This window comes from Astyanax mexicanus, chromosome 14, assembly GCF_023375975.1.
Source record: "Astyanax mexicanus isolate ESR-SI-001 chromosome 14, AstMex3_surface, whole genome shotgun sequence".
NCBI lineage: Eukaryota > Metazoa > Chordata > Actinopteri > Characiformes > Acestrorhamphidae > Astyanax > Astyanax mexicanus.
In genome coordinates this window covers 48,587,887-48,615,372 of record NC_064421.1, presented here as the reverse complement: position 1 = coordinate 48,615,372, position 27,486 = coordinate 48,587,887, and the positions used below count along the sequence as shown (strand labels likewise).

Below are 27,486 nucleotides of genomic sequence, written 5' to 3'. Positions count from 1 at the left end.
ATGGATGAGTTAGCAGCTCATATGTGGAGCATCTTTTGCTGGAGTGGAGAAACAGTAAACAGCTGCTCTGAAGTTCATGCTCAGGTCCAGGAGGTGTAGGAAAAAGGACAGGTGGTTTGCTTTTGCTGTTTTTTTTTTTTTTTCAGCTATAGCTGCACAGCTGCACCAAGAGATGCAGTGTGGGTACGAGAGAGAAACACATAGCGCTAATGTTAATGCTAATGCTAACGCATAAAAGATAAAAGACCCATGAATTCAGATTTGACCGTTCACATTCATGTTGCATGTCCGTGGATTTGATACGTATCTGATTTAGGACTACATACGAAAGTGACTCAAGAATCGGATTTGGCACGTTCACAAAATCAGATCTCATAGAGAGCAAAAAATCAGATTTGAGTCACTTCAGCCTGGTAATATAAACTTAGCCAAGATGACACAAATCTGGAACGTTCACACAGCCATGAAAAAAATCAGATCTGAGCCACATTGAGCAAAAAAACAGATTTGAGTCACTTTGTAATGTGAACGTAGCCTTTTTTAACAGGACTTTGGTGAAAATGATCTTGTGGTGGGAATATAGGGGCTGTTTATGGGTTCAGATGGTCTAATCTGGTCTTGGGAGAGCTGTTATAAAAATAATTATGTCCCATGACAGAAAAGGAAAAGTATTAGATGCCTAGTTTTTGTTACATATTGTTACATTTTTTTGTTACATTCATTTACTACTCAGAATTTAATGTCACACATTTTATCCCTAAATGTCCCAAAACACCTTTTAATGTATTTTTTTTGTTATATTTTTTTACGTTTTTTGTTACATTTGTTAATTTTTTGTAATTTTTTTTATATTCATTCACTGCTCAGAACTTAATGTCACACTTTAATTTCCTCTAGATGTCTCCAAAACACCTTTTTTGTGCACACATTTCCTTTTGTACTGAGTTTAAAAAGCTGATATATCTGCATTTTGCATATTTAAATTAAACTTATTTGACTTTTGGACTAAACATTTAGTTCATATATATAAAAGTTAGTATGTGTACATTCAAAACTGTTGAAATTTGCTGTTGAAATTCAGAAATTTATTCTGAAGGTAAAATATCTGGTAAAATAATGTACCTTTAAGTTTTAAGTTTATTTTTAAGTACATTTATTCCAAATATGTACAATTGAAAGTCACTTATCAGCTTTTAAGCTTAATAATTTTGGATAGTAAAGATATTTTATTTTGAGCTATATGGAAACCATCAGCTGTTTGTGTAAAAAGTGTATTTTACAGCAAATAATCCAGTTTTGTGTTCACACTGTCAGGTGGAGGTGTTGCTGATCCCGATCATAAAATAATAGCGCTATTAAACGGCTGTGACTGTTACCCAGAATGCAAAGAAATAAATACAGGGAAGATGAAGATGTGTTCTGTGTCATTTTATTTGTTTAACTCATATGTCTGCATGGTTGTGGAAATGTAGAGATTCAGTGTTTTTTCATTATTTTCCTTTTTTCCTGCGTTGTAGATTAATACTTAAGTCATCCAAACTATGACGAACATCTTAGGGACTTATTTGATAAACAAAAAAAGTAGGTGACTTGTTTAAATTACATTACATTCAGTCAGTTTTATGAGGTAGAGTCTCCTGGAATTCAGGCTTTCAGTTAACAGCTGTGCTGAACTCATCAAGAGTTAATTACTTGAATTTCTTGTCTCTTAATAAAGTGTTTGAGAGCATCAGTTAAAGTAAAGTAGTGAAGAGGTAGAGTTACAGGTATACAGTGAATAGTGAATATTTCAGTAATGTTCGAATCCAGATTATGAGAAGAAACAACTACTCAACTAAATAAAGAAGAAATACTTTTAACATTTCAAAATCTAAATAAATCAAGAACTTTGAAAGTTTTCTTAAGTGCAGTCACCGCAAAGACCATTAAAAACGCTATAATGATGAAACTGGCACTTATCAGGACCACCCAAGGAAAGGAAGCAAAAGATAAGTTTATCAGAATTACCAGCCTTTTTAGAATTGCTGGTTTTGGTTTGTTTTAACACTTTTTTTTAAGTTACTACATGATTCCTTATGTGTTTCTTCATAGTCTGCATCACTCAGTATTCATTTACTATGTAGGAAAAAACACAAACTAAATTAAAAACTAAAAATGAATCAGAAGGTGTGTATAAATGGTAATAGGTACTGTGTGTGTGTGTGTGTGTGTCTGTGTGTGTCTATGTGTCTAAAACTCTTTGATCTGTTGCTGTCTCGTTGCCCCGGTAACACGTGTAAACCCGCCCCCAAACTGTTCAACAGCTTCTAATATAAACACTGAGAACTGGATAAAGTCTGGAGCTGAATTTTCTTGTTAACAGAGCTACAACTTTTTAGTTTCAGTTTTAGTTTTAAATTAGTTTTCAGAGTGAAAAAAGAGCCGAAAGGCTAAAGAAAGTCATGTTTTCTGTTATTCGTGCCAAATATAGTTGTAATGCACTCTTCTGTATTGTAAAAACACAACTGAATCAAAAAAGCAAATCTTTAAAATTCTTTAAAGATCTCATTCCATGTTTTTTTTTTAATTCATTCAAAAATCCACAAAAGACATGTCTGAGCTGCTTCAGGAAAAAATTTCAAAAGGAAAAGATCTCAAATGTAATTGAAATTATTTATTAAATCACAATTTTCATGTTTACAGACAACTCAAATATTAAATAAAAGGGGTTTCTGCACCCTTAGTTATTTAGTTAACCCTCTATGGTATGGATTTTTATTTTTATTTGAATAATAACCAATAATAACCACCACTGCTTTATCATTATTCACCCAAAAAAGTGCTCAGCTGCATAATGTTGCTCTGAGGCAACAACGAAAAAACACTTGAACCTGATCTATTACTACAGCTATTAATGAATAAATGCCATGTCTGCTGCTGCTGCTGCTCCATAAACGGCACTGAAATATGTGAAACACTGAACCAGCCCCAGACACGTCTGTGCAAAAAGCTCAACATGTCAACATGCTCACATGATTTGTTGTGATGCATTTTGTTGCACTTGCAATTTTCCTTATATGAAATCAATCCAATAGTGAAAATGCTGCAAGTTGAACTCATTTACTGATTTGATCCAGAGAAGCGAATTACAGGCGTGAAAACACCTTTAGAATAAAGGAATGACTATCGTTCTCTTAACTAGACGCATCACTGATATCTTCCTTTGACTGGTCCTGCCTCTGAAGAACTTGCTTGGTCAGACTCTCGACCTCTGTGACCTGAGCGAGGAGCTGCGTCATGGCATTGTTCTGATTAAACAGGAAAAAAGAAAAAAAAGATATTTATACAAACAAACACAAAAGAAAAGAAAGAAAAGTAAATCCAAAACCAGTTCTAGAATACAGAAAAAATAGCAATGAAAAATAAGTCTTTCCATGACTCCCCCTGTCAGATAAGAGCAGTACTTACCAGATTAATCAGAGATTCCTCAGTGGCTGGAATTGAGCGGACTATCTTTATTTTCATTTCCAGGTTTTCAATGAACTCCACAATCATCCCCATGAGCTCGACCACATACCTGCAGTTAAATCAATCATGTTAATGAAAGCATACATTATATTTCTTCTCGGACATTGAAATTTTTAAAAAGTTTTTTCAGGCAAGAAGAAAATCACTGCCTCTTAAGACTTGGCTTTGTAAAATATTTTTATTCAAACTTGTTTAAAAGTGGATGGATCTGGTGCAACTTCACTGCACAACAAGGTGCCCCGCAAAAATATCAGTGATCAAAAAATAGTTAAAAACAAGAAGCACTTTTATTTCCTTACTGTATGAATAAGAATTTTACTCTAAAAAAGTTTCTTTAGGTAATTTGTGGAAATGGAGGATCTGGATTGTCAGTTTGGCTGTGTTTTTTTCTCTCTCTTAAAGTCTTTTCTTAATAAAATTGACGACTAATTTTAAGAAGTTATTTTAGGTGGAAGTGGTTCCCCTGTGCAATTGAGCCATCAGCCTCTCATTGGCTGATTATGTGTGTAATTAGAGCATTCTCATTGGTTGTTTTGTGATCATATGAGTATTTTATTTACTGTGATGTACCTTTGATTAACTTTTGTCTTTTACCCTGATGAAGGGCTGAGTGCCAAAATGCATTGGTTATTTTTGTATCTCTAATAAATCAGAAATTCTCAGGACAACAACTCTTGCTGGTTTTACTATTTTTGATCACTGAAGCTTGTTATAAAGAAAGCAAAGAATAAAATATAATCTCATATCTTTGCGTTACACACAACATACAAAGGAAAAACTCTGACCTGTGAAGATTGGCCTGAACAGGCAGGTTCTGCTGACAAATAGGTTTCATGAGCCTTTGCTGCAAACTAGTTTGTTGTTTCAAGACGTCCTGAAGGTGTGAAGTGAACTCCTGCAATGACGCAAACCACTGGCCTGTTCATAAGAAAAGATGATTTTAAACATTTCTTTCTTTCATCGAAATTATTAAAACAAAGCTACATTTACATTGTGCAAGTTTAAGTAATCTGTTGAACTGTAATCTGTAATAGTGTAGTATTTGGACATTTGAACCTTCTTTTATATATTTTCTTACAAAATCATGCTTCAAAATGACTTTACATTTCACACAGACTTTCATTTAAAGTTCTTCAAAGCTTCCTTTTAGCAAACAGAGTGTTTTAACAAGGCATACACTATCAAGAACAATAAATATTGAGCAGATAAATCCAGCAGATGGGAAAACAGTATTTGTGTAGTAGCACTTACTAAGATAATGATTATGGGTCACGTCTGCAGTGCTTTTCTCCAGTCTCAGCAGCTCCAAATCCAAACTCACCTAAAATTACAAACATACAATTATTATTTACCCGCACACTCCATAGAACATTTAGTGTTAGATGTTATTTCATGAGTAAATACCCCTTATGTTTCAAACCTGGTCAATTTCTTGCTTCATTCTGTTGAGCTGCTCCGCTTCCAGCAGGTGAGAGGAGAACACCTCAGATTTTCGTGGTACAGCATCCAGTTCTTTCTGTAAATGCAACAGGAGTACGTTAGACCCGTCAATCTGAACATAAAGTCCTATCTTACTGAGCCCCTAAAGTGGCTTAGCCTAATTATCTCATTCCCAATGCACACACACACACATATGTATCAATATGCCTTTAGTAATCATTTATCCCCCATGGGCAATGCTACAATCACTTTAACCAGACCAGGATATACTTAAGAGTAGTCAGATTATTATTTTTTTTTACCTCAATAACACAACAGTAAAACTAATTCAACCGTTTTTAGAAATTGCACTGGGATTGGGATTAATTGTAAAATGCTAATTCAAAAGGCAGAAGGTTGAGGACATAATGTTTAATCAATGTTAAAATGTCAACGTTAGCACAACCATTTAACATTAAATGTTGTTTTAACATTGTTTCAGAATTAAAATAACAAGACATTACTTCAACCATATTTAAACCATTTGTCAACGCTGAAGGTCGGTTGTGTACCAGCTATGAAGTCGTGGCCACGTATTATTTTTTTATTTAACATGATGTCACCTTAGAGGCTGAGTATTATGTTGCTTTATCTTACCTGAGACATTGTGCCGGAGTGAACACACCTGGATAAGACTCTTGCTGCTGGAGTCACAGAGTACGGAGTGGGGTCCCACATATTTAAAAGCTAACTTTACCTGTTTTTAAATGTAGAACTAAAACAGGAGAGATATATATTTAAATTAAGTTAATATAAGTTATTTTAGGCAGTGTTGCCTGTTAAAAAAATACAGCTAACCCAGTAGTTAACCTATTTATAACTTGCAAAGCTAAGCTAAGCTAACTAGTTAGCTAACCTAGCTAACGCTAAATAACTGATTAACCGACAGAAAAACAAAAGTTTACCTAGATGTTTGACTTTAACCCCAATTTTTCATCCAAATACCAACTTAAAACATTTCCAGTGCCAATAAAAACACCATTAAACTCTTTCAGCGGTGAGGTTTTAGCAGTGTAGCTTTAGCATTTCGCTAATTTTCTACTAGCCACTGTTTGAACAGCCCGCCTCGCTGAACTGCTCACAGTACCGACGGGAAGCTTGAATCAGTGAACCGATTCGACTTGTTTGAATCAAATGTATGATTCAACGATTTATTTTGTGCAACTCAGTTTAACTTAGTCGTAATTATACCAATGTAGAGCTTCACTGTACAACGAGATGACTATTTATCTGCAGTACAATTAAATAAATAGACAAAATGCCATGAACACGTAGGTGTTTTGAATCGATTCCATTAATTCCTTCATGAGTCGGTTCCGAGTGCGAGTCCGAGTCTTCAGTTTTCCAAACAATCTACCGTAACTAGCTGTGTATGCATGCAAATTTGTCAGGTAATATTAAACTGTGTTAAAGATTATGCAGTTGTAGTTGTTGCCCTAATAAATGTTTTTTTTTTTTTTTTTTTTAATGAAGTCAAAGTAGAATTATGGAGCTGAATTAAGAGAGAACTGTTTTTTTTGCCATTAATAAAAAAAATATAGCCAAACTAAAACTTATTTTCTTCAATACTGTTATTTTTCACTGGTACTGGCTTTTCCACAAATGCAAATAATTTATAAAGAACTGTATGTACATTCACTTAATCAGCCTTTTCAATTAAATTCAAGCTTTCTATTTTATATTTCACTATTGTTTACATTGGCTTATTTCTTTCCTATTTTTTTTCAGTGTCTCATTGTCTTGTATGTCTATACATGTCTCTTACATAAATATACGGCTCTTGCTTATGAATATTCATACATGCAAACATATCGCCGCTCATTGGCTAACAGCACTGCGAGCCAGCGAGATGGACAACAGTTTTAAAAACATTTTAAAATAAAACAATTTAACACTAATAACAGTCTTTGCCTTTTCATATGTTACTTTACAACATGTGTAATAATGCTAATCCTGCTAAGTGCAGTTCAGCCTATACTGACCTAGTCTTAGAGTCTCTGTAAAACACCAAATCCTCCGGAGATCCTATTTAAACCTATAGTTAGGTTTACAAGGTGGGCGGGGACATGAATACTAATTCACAGATTGATGTAGACACGGTGCTTTTCCTGATTTACTCGTTTTGTTTTTCTGAATATTTTCTTTTACTAGCTGCTGCAGAACAATGAGGAAGAGTTTGAGGAAGAGTTTCATCATGTGCAGCATCATATACTTACTGTATTTCACAAAGAACCAGAAAAAGAGGATTTTAGCAGATGGACACTTTTTTATTGTGTCGCCCAGCCGAACCCTGTTGTAGTAAATTGGACTCTTTTGAATTGAAGTGCATTTGTTGTAACACTGTTTTTTGATCACTTGATGTTGTAGTGAAAATACTGTATTTTTTGGTGCTTATATTAGGTGTTTTACGGTAAATAAGCAGGTCAGACAATGACAGCCCAGTCCCGGTAGGAAGAGAATCACAGATGTCACGGCGGACCCGCGGTTCTGCTGTGTGAGTCAGGGCTGGAAGAGACCCAGACTCGCGGTGTTTATTACAGCGGGCAGCCCGAGTATGTCGGCCGCGGCTCGGTTAGCTGCAGTCGGCGGGCCGGTGTCGACCCTGTCGCGGTTCCGCGGCGCGCTGGTGGCGGCTGTACTGGGGGATTGTATCGGGGGAGAGTTTGAAGGAGCGGAGGATGTTCCTCTGGACCGGGTCCTGCAGCACCTCAGCGGGGTGGAGGACGAGTCCCGGGGGGACGGTGAGGCTTTATTACACTTTATTTCATTTTATTTCACTATTAGTGACAGATCTGATCACACAATCACTACTGCTGCGTGTCTCTATATACCCTGTAGCATACCTGTAGTATGTAGCTAAAGCAGCTAAGCTATGTTATGTTATATATTATTGTGCTGGAGGGATTGTTGTCAGTGTTTATGTGTTAGGGATTTCTGAACCTTTAATTATGCTTTTAAAAATATGCACTAAGAGTAAAACTGAAAGTAAACCAATCCCACACCCACCCCCACCCACATACTCCACATAATACACATCAACACTGGAGAAACAGGCCTGTACTTTTTTAAGTGTATGTTTATTCTCATACACTGAATTAAAGATTTTGCTATTTATAGGTTTATGTTCGAGTAAAATGATTTAAAATCATTGGTGTTTTATTCGATAAACTACAGACAACATTTCTCCCAAATTCCAAATAAAAATATTCTCATTTAGAGCATTTATTTACAGAAAATGAGAAATGACTGAAATAACAAAAAAGACGCAGAGCTTTCAGACCTCAAATAATGCAAAGAAAACAAGTTCATATTCATAAAGTTTTAAGAGTTCAGAAATAATCAATATTTGGTGGAATAACTCCAAAAGTTTTTAATCACAGTTTAATTTTATGCATCTTGGCATCATGTTCTCCTCCACCAGTCTTACACACTGCTTTTGGATAACTTTATGCTGCTTTACTCCTGGTGCAACAATTCAAGCAGTTCAGTTTGGTGGTTTGATGGTTTGTGATCATCCATCTTCCTCTTGATTATATTCCAGAGGTTTTCAATTAGGTAAAATCAAAGAAAATCATTATTTTTAGGTGCCCTCTTTTGTTTCCCAGAGGTTGAACTGCTTGAATTTTTACACCAGGAGTAAAGCAGCATAAAGTTATCCAAAAGCAGTGTGTAAGACTGGTGGAGGAGAACATGATGCCAAGATGCATGAAAACTCTTTTTTTAATTATTTAAGAAGGCATGAAGTCAACTCATTATTAAATTTTCTCTTTTTTCAGGTATACTACAGTACAGTGATGATACGGCTATGATGCGCTGTGTGGCTGATTCACTGCTGACCCGGGTGGGGTTTGATGAGCAGGACATGGCTCGCAGGTATGTTCAGATATGGCGTCAGTTTCAGGACTGTGCTTATGTTTAGTTGTGTTTTTATTTTCATTCTGTTACTCTTAATTCTGTATTTCCAGTTTTGCGAAGGAGTACAGTCTCGCCCCGGGCCGGGGCTATGGGTCAGGGGTCATTCAGGTGTTGCGGAAGCTCGCGTCTCCTCAGCTCAGCGACGTGTTTCAGCCGGCTCGGGCTCAGTTCGGAGGACGTGGATCATTTGGGAATGGTGGAGCAATGAGAGTGGCACCTTTCGCCCTCGCCTTCAGAAGCGCAGCTGAAGTGCGGAAAGTGAGGCCTAATATTATTTAATTATATTGTACACATATTATACACAATGGCTAATATTAGAGCAGCTGAGTGATAAATATATGACTTAAGGCCTATTACAAAGCACTAGGGGTGGGCGATATGGTCCTAAAATAATATCACAATATTTTATGGTATTTTCGCTATACGATTTCGATACTCTTGGCGAAATGAATGAAACACTGAATTAAAAGAATAATTTTAAGAACAGGTTTGAAAGCTATCCGCTCCTGTTGCTATGTGTGGGGTTGTGTGATTGGTTCCTTTGTTTAACTTTATTTATGAATGCTTCGACTTATCATATTATCTCCTTTTCAGTATATTTCCAGGCCTGAATAAGTTTTGGAAAAATAAAAATACCCAGTTTTTTAACTACAAATCTTTGTGTTGCTGTTTTTTTTTATCTATCAACGGAGAGAAGCTATTTTGAGCTAACAAATACATCAGCTCAGAATTAGTTAAGTAATTAAGCCCTGCATGATGGAGCTCTCAGGATTCGACACACATTTTATTATTGAAAATTGTGTATTAACATTGCTTTTAAATTAAATTAACTTTAGGCCTACTGTAATCTATTTTAATTATAGTTTTAGTTAATTTCTGGTTTATTGTCCATGTCTGCACGGATGTTTTAGAAATTGTATGGTCATGAAAATTTGCCTGAAAGGCATGGAAAAGACATGTAAAATCATAGATATTTTTCAGTTAAAAACTGTATGAACCCTGACTGTAGTAAAGCGCAGCTTTGTGGAGTGAGTGTTTGTACTGACAGCATATTAACGGAGCCCGAATTCGGTCCTGGATGCGGAATTGAGCAGAATTGAAAAATATATAAAACGTCATAATGATAGTTATTTAATTGTAGCTGAATTATAATTGTGAAGCTAATGTTTTGTGTGTATGGCAGTACTCCAGGCTCGGTGCGATGCTCACACACTCCTGCTCTTTGGGCTACAACGGCGCCGTGCTGCAGGGTCTCGCTGTCCACCTGTCTCTGCAGGGCGTCCTGTCCCTGCCACAGGAATTCATCAACAGACTCATCTCTGAGATGGAGGTCGTGGAAAAAGAGGATTCGGCCCAGCGTGACGCTAAAGCGTGAGTTATTAACTCTTCATAGAACTGTTTTATTTGTGTTGTGTGGAGAAGGTGATTACAGCAGTAAATAGAAAACATTTATAATACTGAGAAGTATATAGAAATAGTTAATTACATAAGATTTCTGATAAGACTAATAACCAGGGTTTGTACGGGTGTTTGAAATCCTAAAAAATGCTTGAATTTTAACGTTCTGTTTTTCGAGCCTTGAAAGTTCTGCAATATTTATATATATATATTATTTTACAGGCTGAATTTAGCAGAGTTTCCGTACTGCGCACGATTACACCGAGTGAAGGAGCTGATAGAGAGGAGCAGCGTGAGCGTTGAAGAGGTCATATCCGAACTTGGTTAGTATCTTGTTTGCTCACGATGTTATTTCTTTGTTCTTATTTCGTTGTTTGTGTGCTGACTGAGGCCACCATGATATCCTGTTCAAATGTATAGTAATAAAATAAAATAAACAAAAATAAAAAAATAGTTATATTACACTTCTAAACACTTCTATACTCATATACACAAGGTTCTATAGTACAGACAGTTGGAGAGATGTTATTTTCATGAAATTCTGTGTTCTTATTGATACCATTATTTAAAATTAAATCAGATAAATTCACTGAGCATGGCTTTAAATATTTAAGATTAAAATCATGACGCAACATAAATGACAGAACAGCAGTTTTACTGCTTGGATTTTACATTGCATTCTTAAAATCAGGTCTGAAGTAGTTAGGTATAGAATGTACAACTTTTAATTAAACCATTTAAAAGGTAAAATGTTAGAACAGAGCTGTAGAAAAAATAAGAAGCTAAAATACACTTTCTTTTATTTGTACAAGTAGATAGTTTTATCACCAGCACTAACCCACCCAGCACACCTACATTCAGCGTAATATGTCCCCAATGGTTTTATAGGCAACTGTGGTCCCAGCTACCTTGAGATCATTAACAAGTTCCCTCCTTTGCAGTTTTAGGCTGATCTGTTACCTTCCTCATGATGAAGGATGCCCTGTAGGTAGTATTCAGGTACAGTAGGTCACTCAGCCTGTAATTTTCTCAAAGGACGTCTGTGAAGCACATACATGGTCGTTCTGGACGGGAATAAAATCACAGAGGATAAAAAACCCCCAAAAAGAGAAAATCATCCCAGAACCCCCTGAGAAATGCTGTCTTTAATGCATGTAGTGAGTTAATTTGGAGCGTCTAACTGGTCTGTAGGAGCCTGAACTCTTAATGGTTGGTAGGGGATCAAATACAAATACAAATACAAATTGTGTAATAAGTGCAAATAAGTGCATATGATTTATACTGTGTGACTTTTTTTTATTTTTATCTCTTTTCAGTCTTTGTCTTGTGCTAATAAGCTCTCTGTGTGCAGGAAATGGCATTGCAGCACTGCAGTCAGTCCCCACAGCTATCTTCTGCGTTCTGCACTGTCTGGAGCCTCGGGAGGGCCTGCCCGAGCGCTACGGTGGCCTGGAGAGGACAATAGCCTACAGCTTGGCCCTGGGAGGAGACACCGACACCATCGCCTGCATGGCGGGCGCCATTGCCGGGGCACACTACGGCATCGAGGCGGTTCCCCGGAGCTGGCAGATGAGCTGCGAGGGGGTGGAGGAGGCCGATCACCTGGCGAAGCGTTTTTATAAACTGTACCAGTCCCAGTCCTCAGGAGACGCAGTTACCATGAGCGACAGCAACCAGCCCCAATCACACGCCAGCAACCAGCACCCCACACACACCAACTGACCCCCCGTCAGAGATCCGGCACAGAGGGTCTCCCTCTCTCATAAAGCTCAATCATCGTGGATTATGATTATGTCTCTGTTGTTTAAAAAGGTTTACAATAAAAGAATAAAAGCACTTCCAGTGGTAAACTGGCAAACTGCTCAGTAATACTGTCCTTCTTTCAATAATGTAGAAACTACTGCAAATGAACATCATGGCTACGTTCACATTACAATCTGATTTAACACGTTCACACAGCCATGAAAAAATCTGATCGGAGCAGAAAATCTGAGTCACTTCAGCTTCACTTCTAATGTGAACATCGGCCATGTGTATTTTTCTATTAGTAATCTCCATGACTTCCTTTGCAATAGACATGGTTTGTTTTTTTCTTTTTTTGTGTATTCTTTCACTTCACACAGATTAAGACTGTTGAACTGTTCAATATATATTGAACTAAAAAAACACAAATCACTGCACTGCAAATAAACAAATAAATATATTCTATTCTATTCTTCAAGATTTCCAAAAGCCTGAGAGCAGACCTTTTTTGAAGTAGTGAAAATCATACACAAAATATTGTCTTTAGCATTTAACTATTAAGTCTGGTAATAACAGTATCACCAGAATTTCAACCAAAAATCATGATTCTTTGGAAAAAAGTGGTCAAATTTAGTGTTACGGATTTTTTTTACCTCCACATTTGTAGATAGTTGAAATTAATATTAATATTAATATATATATATATAATAAAATAAAAAAAAGGACGAGAGAAATTAAATAAAAATGTAAAAGGGCAAAAGTAAAACCAGTAATAAAACAAAATAAAGGGATGATATGAATAAAAAGGCTAAAAGGTAAAATATAAAATTTGATAAATAAAAAAACAAAAGAAATGAAAAGGGTAAAAGAAAAAACTCAACTAAAACAGTTACAGGCTGTCTGGAGGTGGCTTGAGAGAGAAATTTTAGGGACTAATACAGATATACAGTATATTTTATATTATAATAGTACATTAATATGGGTGTTTTTTATATTATTTATATTAACTGGTAATAATAACACGGTGTAAAGCGGGTCTGTGCTGTAGGGGGCAGTAATGAGTTTAGTGTGTAATGAGGAGGATAGAGAGGAAGAAACAGGTCCGGCATGCAGTGAAAACAGTTTAAACAGGATTAAAAATATAATTTTCTCTTTATTAATGAAACAACCGAGCAAAAATGAACGGTAAGAAAACCTTTAACTACCTTTAACACTGAAATGTGGTTAGTGTAATGTCTGTTGTTGTTTCAGTGTTGAATAATAGCAGGAGTTGTAATAAACTCCTGCTATATAAACACTGTTTTTACTCACTGAAATGTAGAGGTGAGTAACCCAGGTCGAGAAAGTAAAAATCCACCCCGGGGTTTAGTACTCACTGCCTGGGCGGCTCTGCTGCAGCTCAGCTACAAAACCCTGGGGTGGATTTTTACTTTCTGGACCTGGGTAACCCACCTCTACTGAAATGTTATTTTTAAGATGCTGTTTTTTTATTTTTTTTTTTTCAGATGTAATTATTCAGTATTTCAGCAAATTTTGGGAAAGTATATCTAGATATGTTAATTCAATGTTCTAGATTTTCCACAAAGGCTGAATTACTGTTATTATACATAAGTGTGAACACAAGCTTAAAAAACAGATTAAGGTGTGGAAATTAGACCCTAATGCGTGGCCACAACTTATTAAGGCATGAGAATGAGATTCTTATGCGTGGCCATGACTTAATAAGGCATGGGAACGAGATTATAATGTTTTTTTGCGTATGAATGAGATAATTAAGAGATAATTAATTACTAAGGCATGGGAATGTGATCCTAATGTGTGGCCATAACGTATTAACTCTCGGGAATGAGAAACTAATGTGTAGCCACAGCTTATAAAGGCATGTGATTCAAATAATTAAGTTGTGGCCACAACTTATTAAGGCATGAGAACAAGATAATAGAGATAATTAATTACTAAGGCATGGGAATAAAAACATAATGCGTGGGAACAAGATGTGTGGCCACAACTTAATAATTCGTGGGAATTAGATAAATAAGTCATGGCCAGAGAGTAATAAAGCATGCTTATCTGTACATTAATGCCTGTAAAGAAACTGAATATTACATCAAAGTTCCTTTAATCCAATAATAATCTTTAGTAAGAAAATAAAGAAAAAATGTATTATTTTTTCATAAATAAAACATAGTATTCCTGTGGGTTTTAAAGCCTTTTTTTTCATATGACCTGATAGTTAACATATTTTGCCTTATACTGTGTTTTGTAAGCTTGTTTGCAGCATCATCCCTAAATACAGCTGTTTTTTCTTCTATGTAAAAAAACGTGTTTAATCAGAAAAACACTCTGAGGCCACGCCCCCTGGAAGAAAAGGCAATTTAACTGGAAGCGCAAGAAAACTGAAGGACAACGCTGCAGACTGGCACAACCTGATCCTGAAGTGGGAGCGCCTGACTGATGAGGGATCGGCCATCGCAAACAAAATTGTCAACTACAGAATAAGTGAAACGTTGGGTTCTGTTTTTGAACATAAATGTATATAATATTTACAGCAAGAGCACTTCAGTTTCTGAATCAGTTTCTGATTTTGCTATTTATAGGTTTATGTTTGAGTAAAATGAACATTGTTGTTTTATTCTATAAACTACAGACAACATTTCTCCCAAATTACAAATAAAAATATTCTCATTTAGAGTTTTTAATCACAGTTTTTTGTCATGCATCTCTGCATCATGTTCTCCTCCACCAGTCTTACACACTGCTTTTGGATAACTTTATGCTGCTTTACTCCTGGTGCAAAAATTCAAGCAGTTCAGTTTGGTGGTTTGATGGTTTGTGATCATCCATCTTCCTCTTGATTATATTCCAGAGGTTTTTAATTTGGTAAAATCAAAGAAACTCATCATTTTTAGGTGCTCTCTTATTCTTCTACAGAGCTGTATATATAAAGTATGTATTTTTCTGATGTGTCTCTGTTCAGATTTTCTGCTCTTCATGTTATCTGTTGTTTTGGGTACAGGTCTGTGAAGGAACCAGATATAGTGTTGGTAGATGAAGGTTCATCAGAAGCTCCTTCAGAGAGGAGAGCGCACCAGAGCAACCCGGAGCTGGAGGAGGAATGCGTCAATCTACAGAACATTGTAGATAAAATGGTAAGATTCTGTAAATCCTATTAACTTTATTTAACTTTTCAAATATCACTGTGTTCGTCTGCTATATGATATATTTAACTGAAATTACTGATCCCAACAACCAATGATGTATAAAGGAAAATCATTAAAGAAAATTATCAGGGGATTCCCAAACGTTTTCATACCACTGTTTGTGCAATGCAGAAGTAATTATGATGTTTTATGAATGCTCTGTAACATATAGTTGTGTATTCCTATCTCCAAAGGCCCACATTCTGCTGAAGATGGAGAAGATTGTCTCTAATGAGAGAGGAGTGTATAATTTGGAGATGTTTCAGTTTGGAGTGCAAGGAAGACCAGCGCCACTGTTCCAAACCTGGTCTACCCAACAGTTTGGTAAGAATAATACCAACACTGAAATAGGGTTAATCTGGACTCAATAGGCCATCACTTGACCTTCTTTAATTGCTCCAGAGTCCAATCTTTAGGATCTCTAGCAAATTAAAGCCTTTTTACTGGTTATCCTCACTGATTAGTGGTTTTCTTAAAGCTACACAGCTTTTATCCCTTCAGTTCCCTTCACTGCATTGTGTGCATGGAAAAGCTCTTACCTTCACTATTACACAACATAGCCCTGAGTTCTACTGTTGGTGATTGCTGATCACTATCATTCAGGACTTTTTTTTCCGGGCCACATTTCTTCCTCGTAGATGATGGGTCTTTTTTAAGCATCCAGTTTTTAACAATAAAGCATTGGACAGTTATTACCCCAATTTTACTAGTTTCTGCTAAAATCTCTTTAGATGTTTTCTCTGCATTATTGATGCATGATGCCAATAATATTTGACCCTTCTCAAACAGTTTGACATCTTTTCCACGAACACAGGATCGCAGTATATTTCCATATGGTTGTTTAAGAAAAGAGAAGCAGCTCATTGCACCAGTTGGGAGTTATAAGACTTTAAGATAAATCGGCCATGCAGTAATTATTATCCAATAGGAGGCAGGGTTATTAAAATATATCATCACTTAAATATGATGTTTCCTTGATTTTACCAAATTGAATTTTTGCACCAGGAGTAAAGCAGCATAAAGTTATCCAAAAGCAGTGTGTAAGACTGGTGGAGGAGAACATGATGCCAAGATGCATAAAAACATTAAAACTGATTAAAAACCAGGATTATTCCACCAAATATTGATTATTTCTGAACTCTTCAAACTTTATGAATATGAACTTGTTTTCTTTGCATTATTTGAGGTCTGAAAGCTCTGCATCTTTTTTGTTATTTCAGTCATTTCTCATTTTCTGTAAATAAATGCTCTAAATGAGAATATTTTTATTTGGAATTTGGGAGAAATGTTGTCTGTAGTTTATAGAATAAAACAACAATGTTCATTTTACTCAAACATAAACCTATAAATAGCAAAATCAGAGAAACTGATTCAGAAACTGAACTTTCATTTTTTTTCTGTTCACTGCAGCTGAAGTGTCTTCTAAGCTTTATGAGGCTTACAAACAGGAGCTGGCCCTGAAGAGAACCATCCTGCAGGAACTGGCCCACACCACCAACACTCACCTGTCTATGGTCTACCTGTCCTGTTGGCTGTATCAGCCCTACGTTGAGGACAACACAAAACTGACGTTAGAGAGTTTACTAATGGAAACAGGCCACAGAGCTCTGTGATTTCTATCTGTGGCAGTTTTTCCACACTGCCTGAGGACTTTTATTAAACAGGAATGGATGAATAATAAAGGGGGGAGAAGATGAATGTCTCACTGATGCATGTTTAGAAACCCAATATAACATATTGAAATGAATCTATGACCATGCTAGGATATTTACTATACCCTGAAATATGGTGCTATAATCATCCACCCCTAATTATCACATCAGGGTACTACTTTTATTATTTTACTGTTTTTATCAAAAGAAAAATTCACACTGTTCTCATTTCCCATTATATATCTACTAGATACAGATTATATCTGTCCAGTATCATTTATTTTACTTTAATCCTGGATATATGAAGATATCTGGAGTGCATTATTATTATTATTATTAGTAGTATCATTACTGATCATTCTGGATCACTGACTTCTGTTACTGTAAATCTGATTAAATTCTCAAATATCCTTCAGCAGCAGGAAGTGAATTGTGAATCTAACCTTTAGACACACTGACAGGAGTCTCTACTTACCACAGATGTATAGAATGAACTGCAGCCATTAGACAATGTGTGGAGAATTTTAAAACAATAAAATTTAACAAACACATCCACCTTATTTCTGGAAAAAATGTTTGAACCCTGAACCACAGGAATAGATGTACTAATATATCAATATATCAAAATATTAGGATATCATTTAAAAGAAAATGTTACTTTATTTCAGTAATTCAGTTCAAAATGTAAAACGTAATATATATCAAAATGTAATGTATATATTATATAGATATATTAAACACAGAATGATGTATTTTAAGTGTTTATTTATTTAATTAATGATTATGAAGCTTACAGCCAATGAAAACCCAAAAATAAGTGCATCAGAAAATTAGAATATTATATAAGATCAATTGGTACATTTGGCAGTGTGGGCAGTGTGCCAAATCCTGCTGGAAAATGAAATCTGCATCTCTATAAAAGTTGTCAGCAGAGGGAACATGGCATCTGCTGGTGTTGGTCCACTGTGTTATATCAAGTCCAAAACAATCTTACAGCACTCTATGCTTCCCTCTACTGACAGATTTCATTTTCCAGCAGGACTTGGCACACTGGCAATTGGTCTTGTATAATATTTACATTTTCCAAGACACTGATTTTTGGATTTTCATTGGCTGTAAACCATTAACAATCATCAACAATAAAAGAAATAAAAACTTAAAATGCTTCACATTTTTAACTGAATTACTGAAATAAAGTAATAAATAAACTTTTCAATGATACTCTTCATTTTTGAGATGCACTAGTATATTATTAACCAATGAAATAAACACGTAAACACATTTTAGTAGTTTTTTAGTGTGGATATCAGGCACTTCTGTATAGAGTAAAGCCTCAATTCCAAAAGCTCACTCGCAAAGATTTAATTGTTTTAATGTCATCTGCTCAACTTTTTTTCCCCCTTGGTATTACAAATGTCGAGATGTTTTGAAAAAACACAGTATGCCCAAAGATTATATAAAAAGTAATAAAATATTTCTTCTTCTTTTTCTTTTTTAAACAACCATTGAACTGGACAAACTACTATTTAACATGTAACAATGAAACACTTATCAAAAGAGGTCAACCGGGACTTCAGACACTTAAGACATGTTCGTCCCCTTTCTTCTTCCTGTGTGTGTTTCTCAGATCTAAAGTTTGTTTTTAACACTTTTTCCCACGAAGCACATCTGAATCAAACTCCATTAAACCTCAATCCTCAAACGAGGTTTAATACAAACGAGTCGTGAACCGGTACTACTCAAACTCAGCTCAGCATTCAACCAACCTTCTTCTCTTCCATGCTGTAGTAGAACTTAAACTTCCAGTCTGAATTATATATATATATATAATTATATAATACACACAAACCCAAATTCATGGAACGGAGGTGTGTACGCCTGCATCCCAGCGCTGCTGCTCGAGGGGGAGGTGGGGGGAGAAGTAAAACGTTTGGCAGCTAGAATAAAGAAATAAAGAAATGTGAAGGTAACAAGTCCGTGTCAAACTCCTAAATCTCAGGATCTCACATTTAACAAAAAGACTAAACTGAAACAATGGGCTAATCTACAATAATGATAATACTTTTGTTTTGTTTTTTTACAAATTTACAAAGAATCGCAATAAAAAGTTCCTTGAAAAAAACACTGGAAAAGACCACAATGCAGACAGACAGTGTGCTCGGAGTGGATGACCAATTACAGATGAGTTTGGGAAGCTGGAACTCCCTCCTCAAGTCGTTCTCTCAGTTTCAATACCGAGCAGAGCGTGGACAGTTTCTAAAGGAACCCCTTCCGGTGCCTCTATATGCATGGTGGTGCCATCAGGCCCGTTCACAATCACGATACCTTTAGAGGCGAGTTCTTCAGCGCTCTGCCTCACCAGGCCCTCTGCTGTCTGAATGAAAACCTCCTCAGCATGGCCAGGCTGTATCTCCTGACTCTCAACAGCTTCTCCCACAGTTTCTACCTCACTCAAGCTGCCCACGTCTGGAGGATCACAGTTTCCGTCCTGTAGATCTCCCGCTGTCTCCTGAGGAGCGCCGCTCTCGTGTTCAGCGTCTGTGCTCAGGGCCTGCTCCAGCTGTTCCATCTGATCTGAAACATCCACACTTTCTCCGCTGGTCAGAACCTCAGAAACCTGCTCCTGAGCGTCTTCCTGAAGTCTGACGTCCTCCGATTCGTGAGGAGCATCTGCCGTGTCCATCGGTTCCTCTTCTTCAGTCCTTTCTTCCTGTGCTTTATTATCCGAGTCTGTCGACTCTTCTCCAGCCACAGGATCAGAATTAATGTTCTCCAGACGAGTCAAAACCAACTGAGGCTCGCGCAGTTCTGAGGAACCGTCAGCAGATTCCTCCTTCTGGATGCCGTTCTGATTAACCATCTCTGAGTTTGAGTTTTTCTCAACGCAGTTTTCCATTTTAAATCTCTTCGCAGGCGGTAGCATTTTAGTATTCTGAAAAACAGAAAGAACAAGAAGAAACAATTAAAAACATCTCGATGACTAGGGCTGAGTATTGTTTCAAAATGTTCAATATTGATACCTAAACATTACTTTTTTTTGATACCCTTATTAAATTGCAAACAAAAAACAATACATTTTTAAACAATACAGATTTATTTAACAGCCAACATGAGTAACAATAATCAATCAATCAATCAATCAATCACTCTCATACTGTCGCCATGAGAGGCTACAGCAGCATTAGCCAACTTTAGCCACTTAAACTCCAAATATTTTTCCCGAAGCGTATTACTGGATGAATTTCATTTTTTAAAGTTATTTTTAAGTAATATCAGCAGCATCAGTCTGGCATAATTAAATAATATTTATATTATTGGTGTCAATCACTTAAAATGAATTAAAATAATCAATTATTATTTTGTTCCGGTATTTTACAGTAATATTATGAGGGGACCGTAATAATAGTGTGGTTTTGTTTACTTCTCGCAGACTAGATAATTTTTTACTGTATTATAATAGCTCAGAGTAAAGAGAGAGAGAGAGAGAGGAAGACTGTGCGAGTGAGTGAGAGAGTGAGTGGTTGAGAGAGCGAATGAGAGAAGAGAGACAGCACAAATGTTCTTTTTTTAGCACAAAACACAAAAAAAAACAAGAACTAACCGACACATTTTGGTCGGGGCCTTTTTGATATCGATTTTCGATACTCAGCCCTAATGATGACAGACCGGTTTCTTGAACATTAAAAGAAATTCATAGCGTTCTATACTGTAAATACTAAGATGACACAGCTTATAAGAAGGTCTAGGGCTAAACATTTATCTCTGGGCTTTTACAGCATTATAAAACATGATTTCACCGAAAATGTTAAATAAATCCATTTTCTCACCTCAATACTGCGCAGGCTCTTCACGGCCTGGTTCGGCCGGGCTGTACCTGGCTGTCCCACAGTGGAGTTCAGGTGCGTCAGTGCACTCGGAGGATCAGATATACCCAGAGATTTTAAGACCTTTAAAAAGTCATTTATATTAGTTTAAATTTATTTAATATCACATTTTTAACAATAAAAACAACAACCTCAATAATTATAATTATGAGAAGAAGTGATCTCTAAAAAAATTTCAAATAACACTATTATTTTTAATAATAATATATATATTTTTTTTGTTGAGTCATTTGAGTCTTAAGTCCTGATCCAATACTATGGCAATGCAGTAAAAAAAAATAATAAAATAAAATAAAAAAAATAGAAAGAACACATTTAAGACACATTTAATTTTTTTTCCTTTTTACTAATTTTTAATTACAACTTTTACTTTTTGAAACAATGGTATCAAAAATCAAAATACAATTTTTTAGCACTAAATAAACAAGTTCTAAATAGCCATATAAGTTATTTAAATTTATATATGCATTGTGAGCATTCGTAGCATTAGCCACTAACCGCACTATATGCTAGCTCTTTCGCCGTTCAAAGGTTAGTATCTCGGCCTGTAGCCTGCTGCTAACCCCAGCTAGCACTGTTAGAGCAGCATTAGCATTAGCCACTAAAGCTGCTGCACCCAGCCTTAGTGGAAATCTGGAACGCTAAGCTTACTGTAAATAAACATAAGCTCTTTACTCAACCAAATAAACAGTTTTCAGGAGAGAAATCTGTGTAGGCTTTACAGGTCTCGCCACTCTGTGCTGAAATAGAAGGAAAACATGGCGACGCCCCTGTTCCTTACTAGTGTTGCTTAAATTGCGCCCTATAGACTGACACAGACTATCAGGTTTCTCATATATACTCCTACCCCATGACGACTGACATGTCATTGTATAAAGACCCAATTAAAACTATTAGGTCTACAGTGTTAGTAGGTGTTTAGTAGGTTCTCACCTCCATGTTGGTAACGTCTAGAGCTGGTCGGGAAGCCGGTGCAATACTGAAGTGCTCCTCCGCCATCCTCTTCACTTCATTGTGTAATAACTCAAACTCATGATACACGCTGGGGAACTGCTGTTTTGATTGCTGGCCCTTTTCTACCTTTAGGGGAAGAAAAAGAAGCGTAAGAAAATGTAATAAAACCCACATACATCTTATATATAACACAATATTCTGCTACAGATCTTTTCTTTTAGTTAGACTACAGTGGTACACAACAAATATACACAATAAGTCTGTAATGTTCTTCTGAAAGGGGATTAGCATGTTCTTTTTCACTCTAAAACTACTCAAATCTCTCATTAGTGTTTCTGTTTCAGAATATGCAGATACTTGCCTTCATCACTACAAACTCCCACACGGTCATGACCTTCGCTAGACGTGGAAGAACAATCTCAATCAGGTCCTCATCATCATACTGCTGAATAAACTGCAGAAAAAAGGGAAATAGGGGATTTCTACATATTTTTCAGACCAATATCAAACAGATTTACTTATTCTATGATGTATTTTTCAATGTAACCTTAGCATAAGGACAATTCAAATCTGAAAGAGCTCTGTAACGGATGATTAGTTTATATTACAGATGTTTACGTACAGCGAGCTGACAATATTTAATGAAAACTAGCTTTTTAATAGTGTATTATTATTAATTATTTTATTTATATTTATTATTAATAAGATGTGCCATTGTACAAAGCTAGGCCAGACTCCTTCCAGTAAAAAGTATTTTAAATACATTTTAAATACACATTTTAAGGTGCAGATCAAATATTATAAATTTTTGTGGCTTTATTTACATTTTATTTTAATGTAATAATGAAAAATAATTCTAGAATAGAACAATGCTTAACTGCAGTGTGTTCACCTGTTTAAAAATGTTTAAATTTTTTTTTACAATTACTTGTGTATAAAATCATACATGCCTACTTGTGTATGTTCTGTTTTTATTATTTATTTTACATCTTTACCCCATTTTCTCCCCCAATTTAAAAGTCGGTTCGGATACATCAGCTCACAGGCGCAGCCTTGTGCTGATCCACATCACCCTAGGAGTGATGAGGAGAAAGAGAGAGTGCCATCTACTGTACTGCAAGGACAACTGTGCTCTCCCAGGGCTTCGGCAGCTGATGACAAGCTGCAATATAAGTGTTTATTTTATATACCTCCGTCAGACGATTTCTTCGTTTCTGTTCCAGCTGCTCCTTAGTAGCTGCTGCAGTGAGGTGCTTGGGGGGTCGTCCTCGTCTTCCTCTCTTGGGTTTCCGTCCGAGCCGTTTGGGAAGACTAGTTCCCTTGTTTCCTGATCCCTTCGGCCTCCCAGGTCTGCGTTTTTCTATGGGTCTTGTGGAGTCTGCCTGCACCTGTAGACATGCCCAAGATGACAGATATATTATTATAGAATATATTAAAAAATATATTACATATTCCCAAAAATCAACAGTGCTCCTTATAATCCGGTGCTCCTTATGTATGAACTCTATCAGTCAGGTATTAAGAAGCAGTAAAGCCACTCCACTGAAGTACAGAGTTATACAGGAGTTTCAGTTTAGTTCTCCAGCACCCAGACTGGAGCAGCATTAGCATTAGCAACTAACCACACTAGCAATTTGGCCAGCCAGAGTTGAGTATATCGGCCTGTAATCTGCTTCTTACCCTGGCTACCACTTCTGGAGCAGTATTAGAATTAGCCGCTAAGTGCTAAAACTAGCTTTTTGGCCATTCAGAAGGAAGTATTATCAGCCTGTAGCCTGTACCTGACCCTGGCTAGCATACAGTACATAACATTATTTATATTTTTACTTTCTGAAATCTGAAGTGATGTAAAAAAAGATTAAGCATCTTCACCTTTTGAGTGGAGGCCGTTTTCACAAGACTAGTTTTGGTGGCTCCTTTTCCGCTCTGTTCCTCTGAAGGTTTGGAGTCTCTCTCTGTTGAAGAGCGAGTCTGGTTTTTGTCGTGACTGGGCTTAATTCTGTAGTGTCTGTTCAGCCCAGCCAAGCCGATGTAGGATTTCTCACACATTTCACATTTAAAGGCTTTTTTGCGGAGTGATAATCCATCATCTGCTCCCTTCTTCTTGCCGTCCTCACCTTCTTCATCCTCTACGCTTATTTCGGAGTAGTCATCAGAATCGGACTGGTGGCTCTCGGCCAGGTCCTCGTTTTTGATGAATTTGTAGTCCTTCACTTTGTGTTTAGGAGGGCGGGATACCCGGCCAGAGCGGGTCTTGATTTTCAGAGGCTTCTTCTGACGGTTCTTCACTTTGGGTTTTTCCTTTTCAACAGTAGGAGCCACCACCTTGGTGACCACCGTGGTGATCTTGGTTGGAGGAGTCAATACCTTAGTTGTTGGTGACGAGACGGCGGTGGTGGGGCGAGTTGGAGTCAAGATTAAGGTGGGGGGAGTGGCCACGACTGCTGGCTTAGCTACAGGAGTTTTTACAGGAGTAGGGCTTAGGGTGACTTTAGGTTTAACTGTGGAAGAAACTATAGGAACCACTGCAGGAACCAAAGCAGGAGCAACAGGAGAAGCTACAGCAGGAACAACCTTAGGAGCAACCTTAGGAGAAACCGCAGGAACAACCGTAGACGTTACTGTAGAAGCCACAGCAGGAGTCACTGCTGTAGACGCCACAGAAGGAGCTTGAATTTTACGCACAATTGGGAGAGAAATGCTGCTGACCACCGGAGCCGGCTTCTGCAGAAGCAGCTGAATAGGAGGCTCTCCTGGATTCTGTAGAAAGTACTGCTGCTGTCCGGGCACGGGGGTGATGTGGATAATCTGAGGCGTGGTGACGGTCCCTACGGTAGAGACTTTCACTGGCGACTGCAGGATTGTGATGGGAGCAGCTTGCCGCTGTTTGAGCTCTTGTTGTTTTAGTGGGGTCTGTACTTGAATGTGGATCGGTTCTGTAGGCTGGAGAAAATAAATAAAAAAAAATAAAATAAATAAAAAAAAGGAATAGAAATGTTAAAAATTATACTTTTGGAAGCATCTTGATCATTCACATATTTACTCACACATTCACTTAGCAGTTTTTCTTTTTTCTGCACCAGCACTAACTTAATCAAGTAAGATCAAGTAAGTTAATTCCTATCAGTATTTCTTTACATTTGTCCTGGTTTCAGCAGCTAAAAAACTAAAAATATATGTACTTATTATTCTATCACTCTGTCTGGTTAACACCCTCTCTATCACTCCTTTAATCAACATGCTGATACAATCAGCTGCGCAACTGATCTACGGATTTAAAGGATTATCGATTAAAATTACCTGCCCTTGGTTGATAATTAACATGGTTTATTACCTACTCAAGACGCAGCCTTAAATCAAGTTTGATATCTGATTTGTGTTTCTTTATTTTTAGTATTTTTAGTTCCTCAGGTTTTTTATTCATAACAGATGTTAGACAGGACAGAAGCAGAAGATTTAAGATTTGGATATATGTTTTGACCATAGTGGAAGAGTTTCTAGATCCACACAATTGTCCTTACACTATGGTGCTTATAGATATGCCTATTTATATATGGAAGCCCATTTACACCAGTTGGAAAAAGGTAACTCCACTATAAGACACCAAGTAATAATTATGAGATGCTAAGTCGACTTACTATCTCATAATAATGACTTACCATTTCATAGGTATTATTACAATGCCACCTAAGGCGATATTGCCCACCCCTAATTAGCATCTCATCATAATGACTTATTGGAGGACTCCACTATTTTTTCTAAGTGAAAGAAATAGTTTTCATACAGTGTAGACTGCAAAGAAGTTGGCTTTAAAAGGATACAATTGCTATAGTTACACAATTACTATTCTAACATCATTATGTCACTAGCATTTGATGATGTTGAAATTTAAGTATTGTAGTTTATTGCAATACTTTCTGGGACGGTATATCGTGCACAAAATATCGTTATCGTGACTAGTCTACTGTAGCTTAATATTGTCCAAGTTCTGAGTGGAAGTGGGAGTGTCGGAGATGGTTAACACTAGAGAAAGTTGGACAAAAAGGGAATAAAAACTGCTGCAGAACTTTACCTTGGGCTGGATCAGGGTTCCGTTCTGGGACTGCTGCTGCTGTAGGACGACCTGCTTGGCGGCGGTCTGCAGCTGCTGCGCGGCGTTCTGAACGATGGTGAAGGGCTGCGGCTGGAGCGTGGCGGTCAGCGGGGCTCCGGAGATCAGGCTGCCCGCTTCCAGCGTTATGAAAGAGGTGGGCTGAGCTGCGACGGTGGTCCGCGGCTGTATTTTGTGTGGGATCTGTACGGTGGTGGTGGTAGAGCGGGCCGGGCTCGCCTGGGACTTGTGAACGTGCTCCACCACCTGTTGGACGTCTGCCGGGGTTATGGCTGCAGTTCTGACCGTGTGAGAGGGGGCGGAGGCCGCGGCACTAACGGAGGAGGAGGCCGGGGTTTTGGGGGGGTGTGGCGGCTCGAAGATGCGGGCCGCCTCGCTGCCCGTGACCTGGACGAGCTGCTGCTTCGAGAGCTGCTCGATAAGCTGCTGCTGCTCCTCCGCGGAAAGCCCGGAGCTCTCCACGAAGCTGCCGTCCGGCTGGACGTAGATGATGGTGGTGGCGGGAGCGAGCGCGTTCAGAAACTCGCCGCTAACGGTGGCGCACTCGGAGGCCACGGCTCCGTCCACGCTTTCGGAAGTCTGCACGAAGGAGGTTAATACTTCAGTGCCCAGAATGTGCAGCTCCTGCGTGGCTCCGATAAGCTCCTCTTTCGCCTCGGCTTCTGCTGACCCGCTGTGGAGGAGCGAGGCCTGGCCGGAGCCTTCGTCAACGTCAACGGTCGAACCGACCACCGTAACTTCGCAGGGCTCGCCTCGGTCTTCGCCTTCAGCTCTCGGTAGGTCACCGGCTGGAGTCTGAGGCTGAGCCGCGCTGAGGGACTCGTCCCCGGGCTGAGCAGTGACTGTGGCAGCGCTGGCTGCACTGGTGCTACCCTCCTCCTCGTTGTCCGCCATTTTGAATATGGAGGCTAGCTAGTTAGCTTAGCTTAGCTTAAGTTAGCTTAGCTACAGAGGCTGAGAGAAAGATAGACTGAGAGACGCGGGAGAAAAACTGAGAGAAAAATACACAGAGAGAGAGATAAGGAGAGATAAATCACCCGCCTCAATTACTACAGTTTACTCTCAAAATACAGCCTCAACGTCTGACTAAATTCTCCGCGTAATAGCATCTCAGACCCCGCGGCGGAGGCTGCAGTAATCCCCGGGCGTGCGGCGCTGTGAGTGAGCGGAGCGCAGAGACAGAGACCCGCCATCCATACCCGCTACGACACCGAGCAGCGGGGCCGGACAACAACAAACACCGTCACTTCCGCCAAAAGTTCAAACCGCCTCAGAGAACCGATTCTTTCGATTTAAAATGAACCGATTCACTTCAACAAACAAAGGTATCAAAGGTAACAAAATGTAGAATTTAAAAAAAATTCAAAGCGTGAAACTCATATATTATATAGATGTATTACACACTGATTGATAGATTGATCTATTTTAAGCGTCTATTTCTTTTATTGTTGATGATTATGAAGCTTACAGCCAATGAAAACCCAAAAATCAGTGTCTCAGAAAATGTGATTATCATTATAATTATTGGCAAATCCTGCTGGAAAATGAAATCCTCATCTCCATAAATGTTGTCAGCAGAGGGAAGCATGAAGTGCTGTAGGATTTTGTAGGAAAACAAAACTGCACTGACTTTGGACTTGATA

At 37.7% G+C, this 27,486-nt stretch overlaps 4 protein-coding genes across 5 annotated transcripts; 2 read left to right on the top strand and 2 right to left on the bottom strand.

Moving 5' to 3' along the window:
* Positions 1 to 2,633: 2,633 nt before the first annotated feature.
* On the bottom strand, positions 2,634 to 6,081 carry haus2 (HAUS augmin like complex subunit 2). 2 transcript variants are annotated; one of them, XM_007255079.4, is made up of 7 exons: positions 5,892 to 6,081; positions 5,584 to 5,701; positions 4,928 to 5,023; positions 4,759 to 4,828; positions 4,293 to 4,425; positions 3,448 to 3,556; positions 2,634 to 3,287 (listed from the first exon to the last, which is right to left on the bottom strand). In XM_007255079.4, exons 2-7 carry the CDS (start codon positions 5,662 to 5,664, stop codon positions 3,174 to 3,176), a joined length of 603 nt encoding a protein of 200 aa, XP_007255141.2. In that variant the 5' UTR covers positions 5,665 to 5,701; positions 5,892 to 6,081; the 3' UTR covers positions 2,634 to 3,173. The 2 variants fall into 2 exon arrangements, with proteins under 2 accessions (XP_007255141.2, XP_007255140.2); XM_007255078.4 differs by having other exon boundaries at positions 5,584 to 6,081.
* Positions 6,082 to 7,410: 1,329 nt separating this feature from the next.
* adprs (ADP-ribosylserine hydrolase) lies at positions 7,411 to 12,160 on the top strand. The gene is made up of 6 exons (XM_007255077.4): positions 7,411 to 7,727; positions 8,763 to 8,859; positions 8,952 to 9,159; positions 10,085 to 10,272; positions 10,522 to 10,622; positions 11,651 to 12,160. Exons 1-6 carry the CDS (start codon positions 7,541 to 7,543, stop codon positions 12,019 to 12,021), a joined length of 1,152 nt encoding a protein of 383 aa, XP_007255139.3. The 5' UTR covers positions 7,411 to 7,540; the 3' UTR covers positions 12,022 to 12,160.
* Positions 12,161 to 13,093: 933 nt separating this feature from the next.
* On the top strand, positions 13,094 to 16,936 carry LOC103033105 (cyclin-dependent kinase 2 interacting protein). Its single transcript, XM_007255075.4, has 5 exons — positions 13,094 to 13,227; positions 14,377 to 14,548; positions 15,059 to 15,191; positions 15,437 to 15,566; positions 16,653 to 16,936. Exons 1-5 carry the CDS (start codon positions 13,221 to 13,223, stop codon positions 16,853 to 16,855), a joined length of 645 nt encoding a protein of 214 aa, XP_007255137.3. The 5' UTR covers positions 13,094 to 13,220; the 3' UTR covers positions 16,856 to 16,936.
* Positions 16,937 to 18,250: 1,314 nt separating this feature from the next.
* znf839 (zinc finger protein 839) lies at positions 18,251 to 27,070 on the bottom strand. The gene is made up of 7 exons (XM_049463426.1): positions 25,805 to 27,070; positions 23,605 to 24,675; positions 22,923 to 23,120; positions 22,090 to 22,186; positions 21,712 to 21,854; positions 20,722 to 20,841; positions 18,251 to 19,826 (listed from the first exon to the last, which is right to left on the bottom strand). The coding sequence occupies exons 1-7, from the start codon at positions 26,735 to 26,737 to the stop codon at positions 19,104 to 19,106; spliced, it is 3,285 nt and encodes a 1,094-aa protein (XP_049319383.1). The 5' UTR covers positions 26,738 to 27,070; the 3' UTR covers positions 18,251 to 19,103.
* Between the last annotated feature and the right edge of the window lie 416 nt (positions 27,071 to 27,486).

What these genes read in the sequence shown, in the direction of transcription:
- haus2 (XM_007255078.4), bottom strand. Translation starts at nt 5,664, where the DNA reads ATGTGGGACCCCACTCCGTACTCTGTGACTCCAGCAGCAAGAGTCTTA. An exon ending in TGAAGCAAGAAATTGACCAG is followed by an intron (nt 4,829 to 4,927) that starts GTTTGAAACATA and finishes TTGTAATTTTAG; the next exon opens with GTGAGTTTGGATTTGGAGCT. An exon ending in AGGAATCTCTGATTAATCTG is followed by an intron (nt 3,288 to 3,447) that starts GTAAGTACTGCT and finishes CTGTTTAATCAG; the next exon opens with AACAATGCCATGACGCAGCT.
- znf839 (XM_049463426.1), bottom strand. Translation starts at nt 26,737, where the DNA reads ATGGCGGACAACGAGGAGGAGGGTAGCACCAGTGCAGCCAGCGCTGCC. An exon ending in GAAGAAATCGTCTGACGGAG is followed by an intron (nt 22,187 to 22,922) that starts GTATATAAAATA and finishes TTTTTTCTGCAG; the next exon opens with TTTATTCAGCAGTATGATGA. An exon ending in GTTTGTAGTGATGAAGGCAA is followed by an intron (nt 21,855 to 22,089) that starts GTATCTGCATAT and finishes CCCTAAAGGTAG; the next exon opens with AAAAGGGCCAGCAATCAAAA.
- LOC103033105 (XM_007255075.4), top strand. An exon ending in AACTACAGAATAAGTGAAAC is followed by an intron (nt 14,549 to 15,058) that starts GTTGGGTTCTGT and finishes TTTTGGGTACAG; the next exon opens with GTCTGTGAAGGAACCAGATA. An exon ending in CTGGTCTACCCAACAGTTTG is followed by an intron (nt 15,567 to 16,652) that starts GTAAGAATAATA and finishes TGTTCACTGCAG; the next exon opens with CTGAAGTGTCTTCTAAGCTT.
- adprs (XM_007255077.4), top strand. Translation starts at nt 7,541, where the DNA reads ATGTCGGCCGCGGCTCGGTTAGCTGCAGTCGGCGGGCCGGTGTCGACC. An exon ending in GGACGAGTCCCGGGGGGACG is followed by an intron (nt 7,728 to 8,762) that starts GTGAGGCTTTAT and finishes CTCTTTTTTCAG; the next exon opens with GTATACTACAGTACAGTGAT. An exon ending in GCCCAGCGTGACGCTAAAGC is followed by an intron (nt 10,273 to 10,521) that starts GTGAGTTATTAA and finishes ATTATTTTACAG; the next exon opens with GCTGAATTTAGCAGAGTTTC.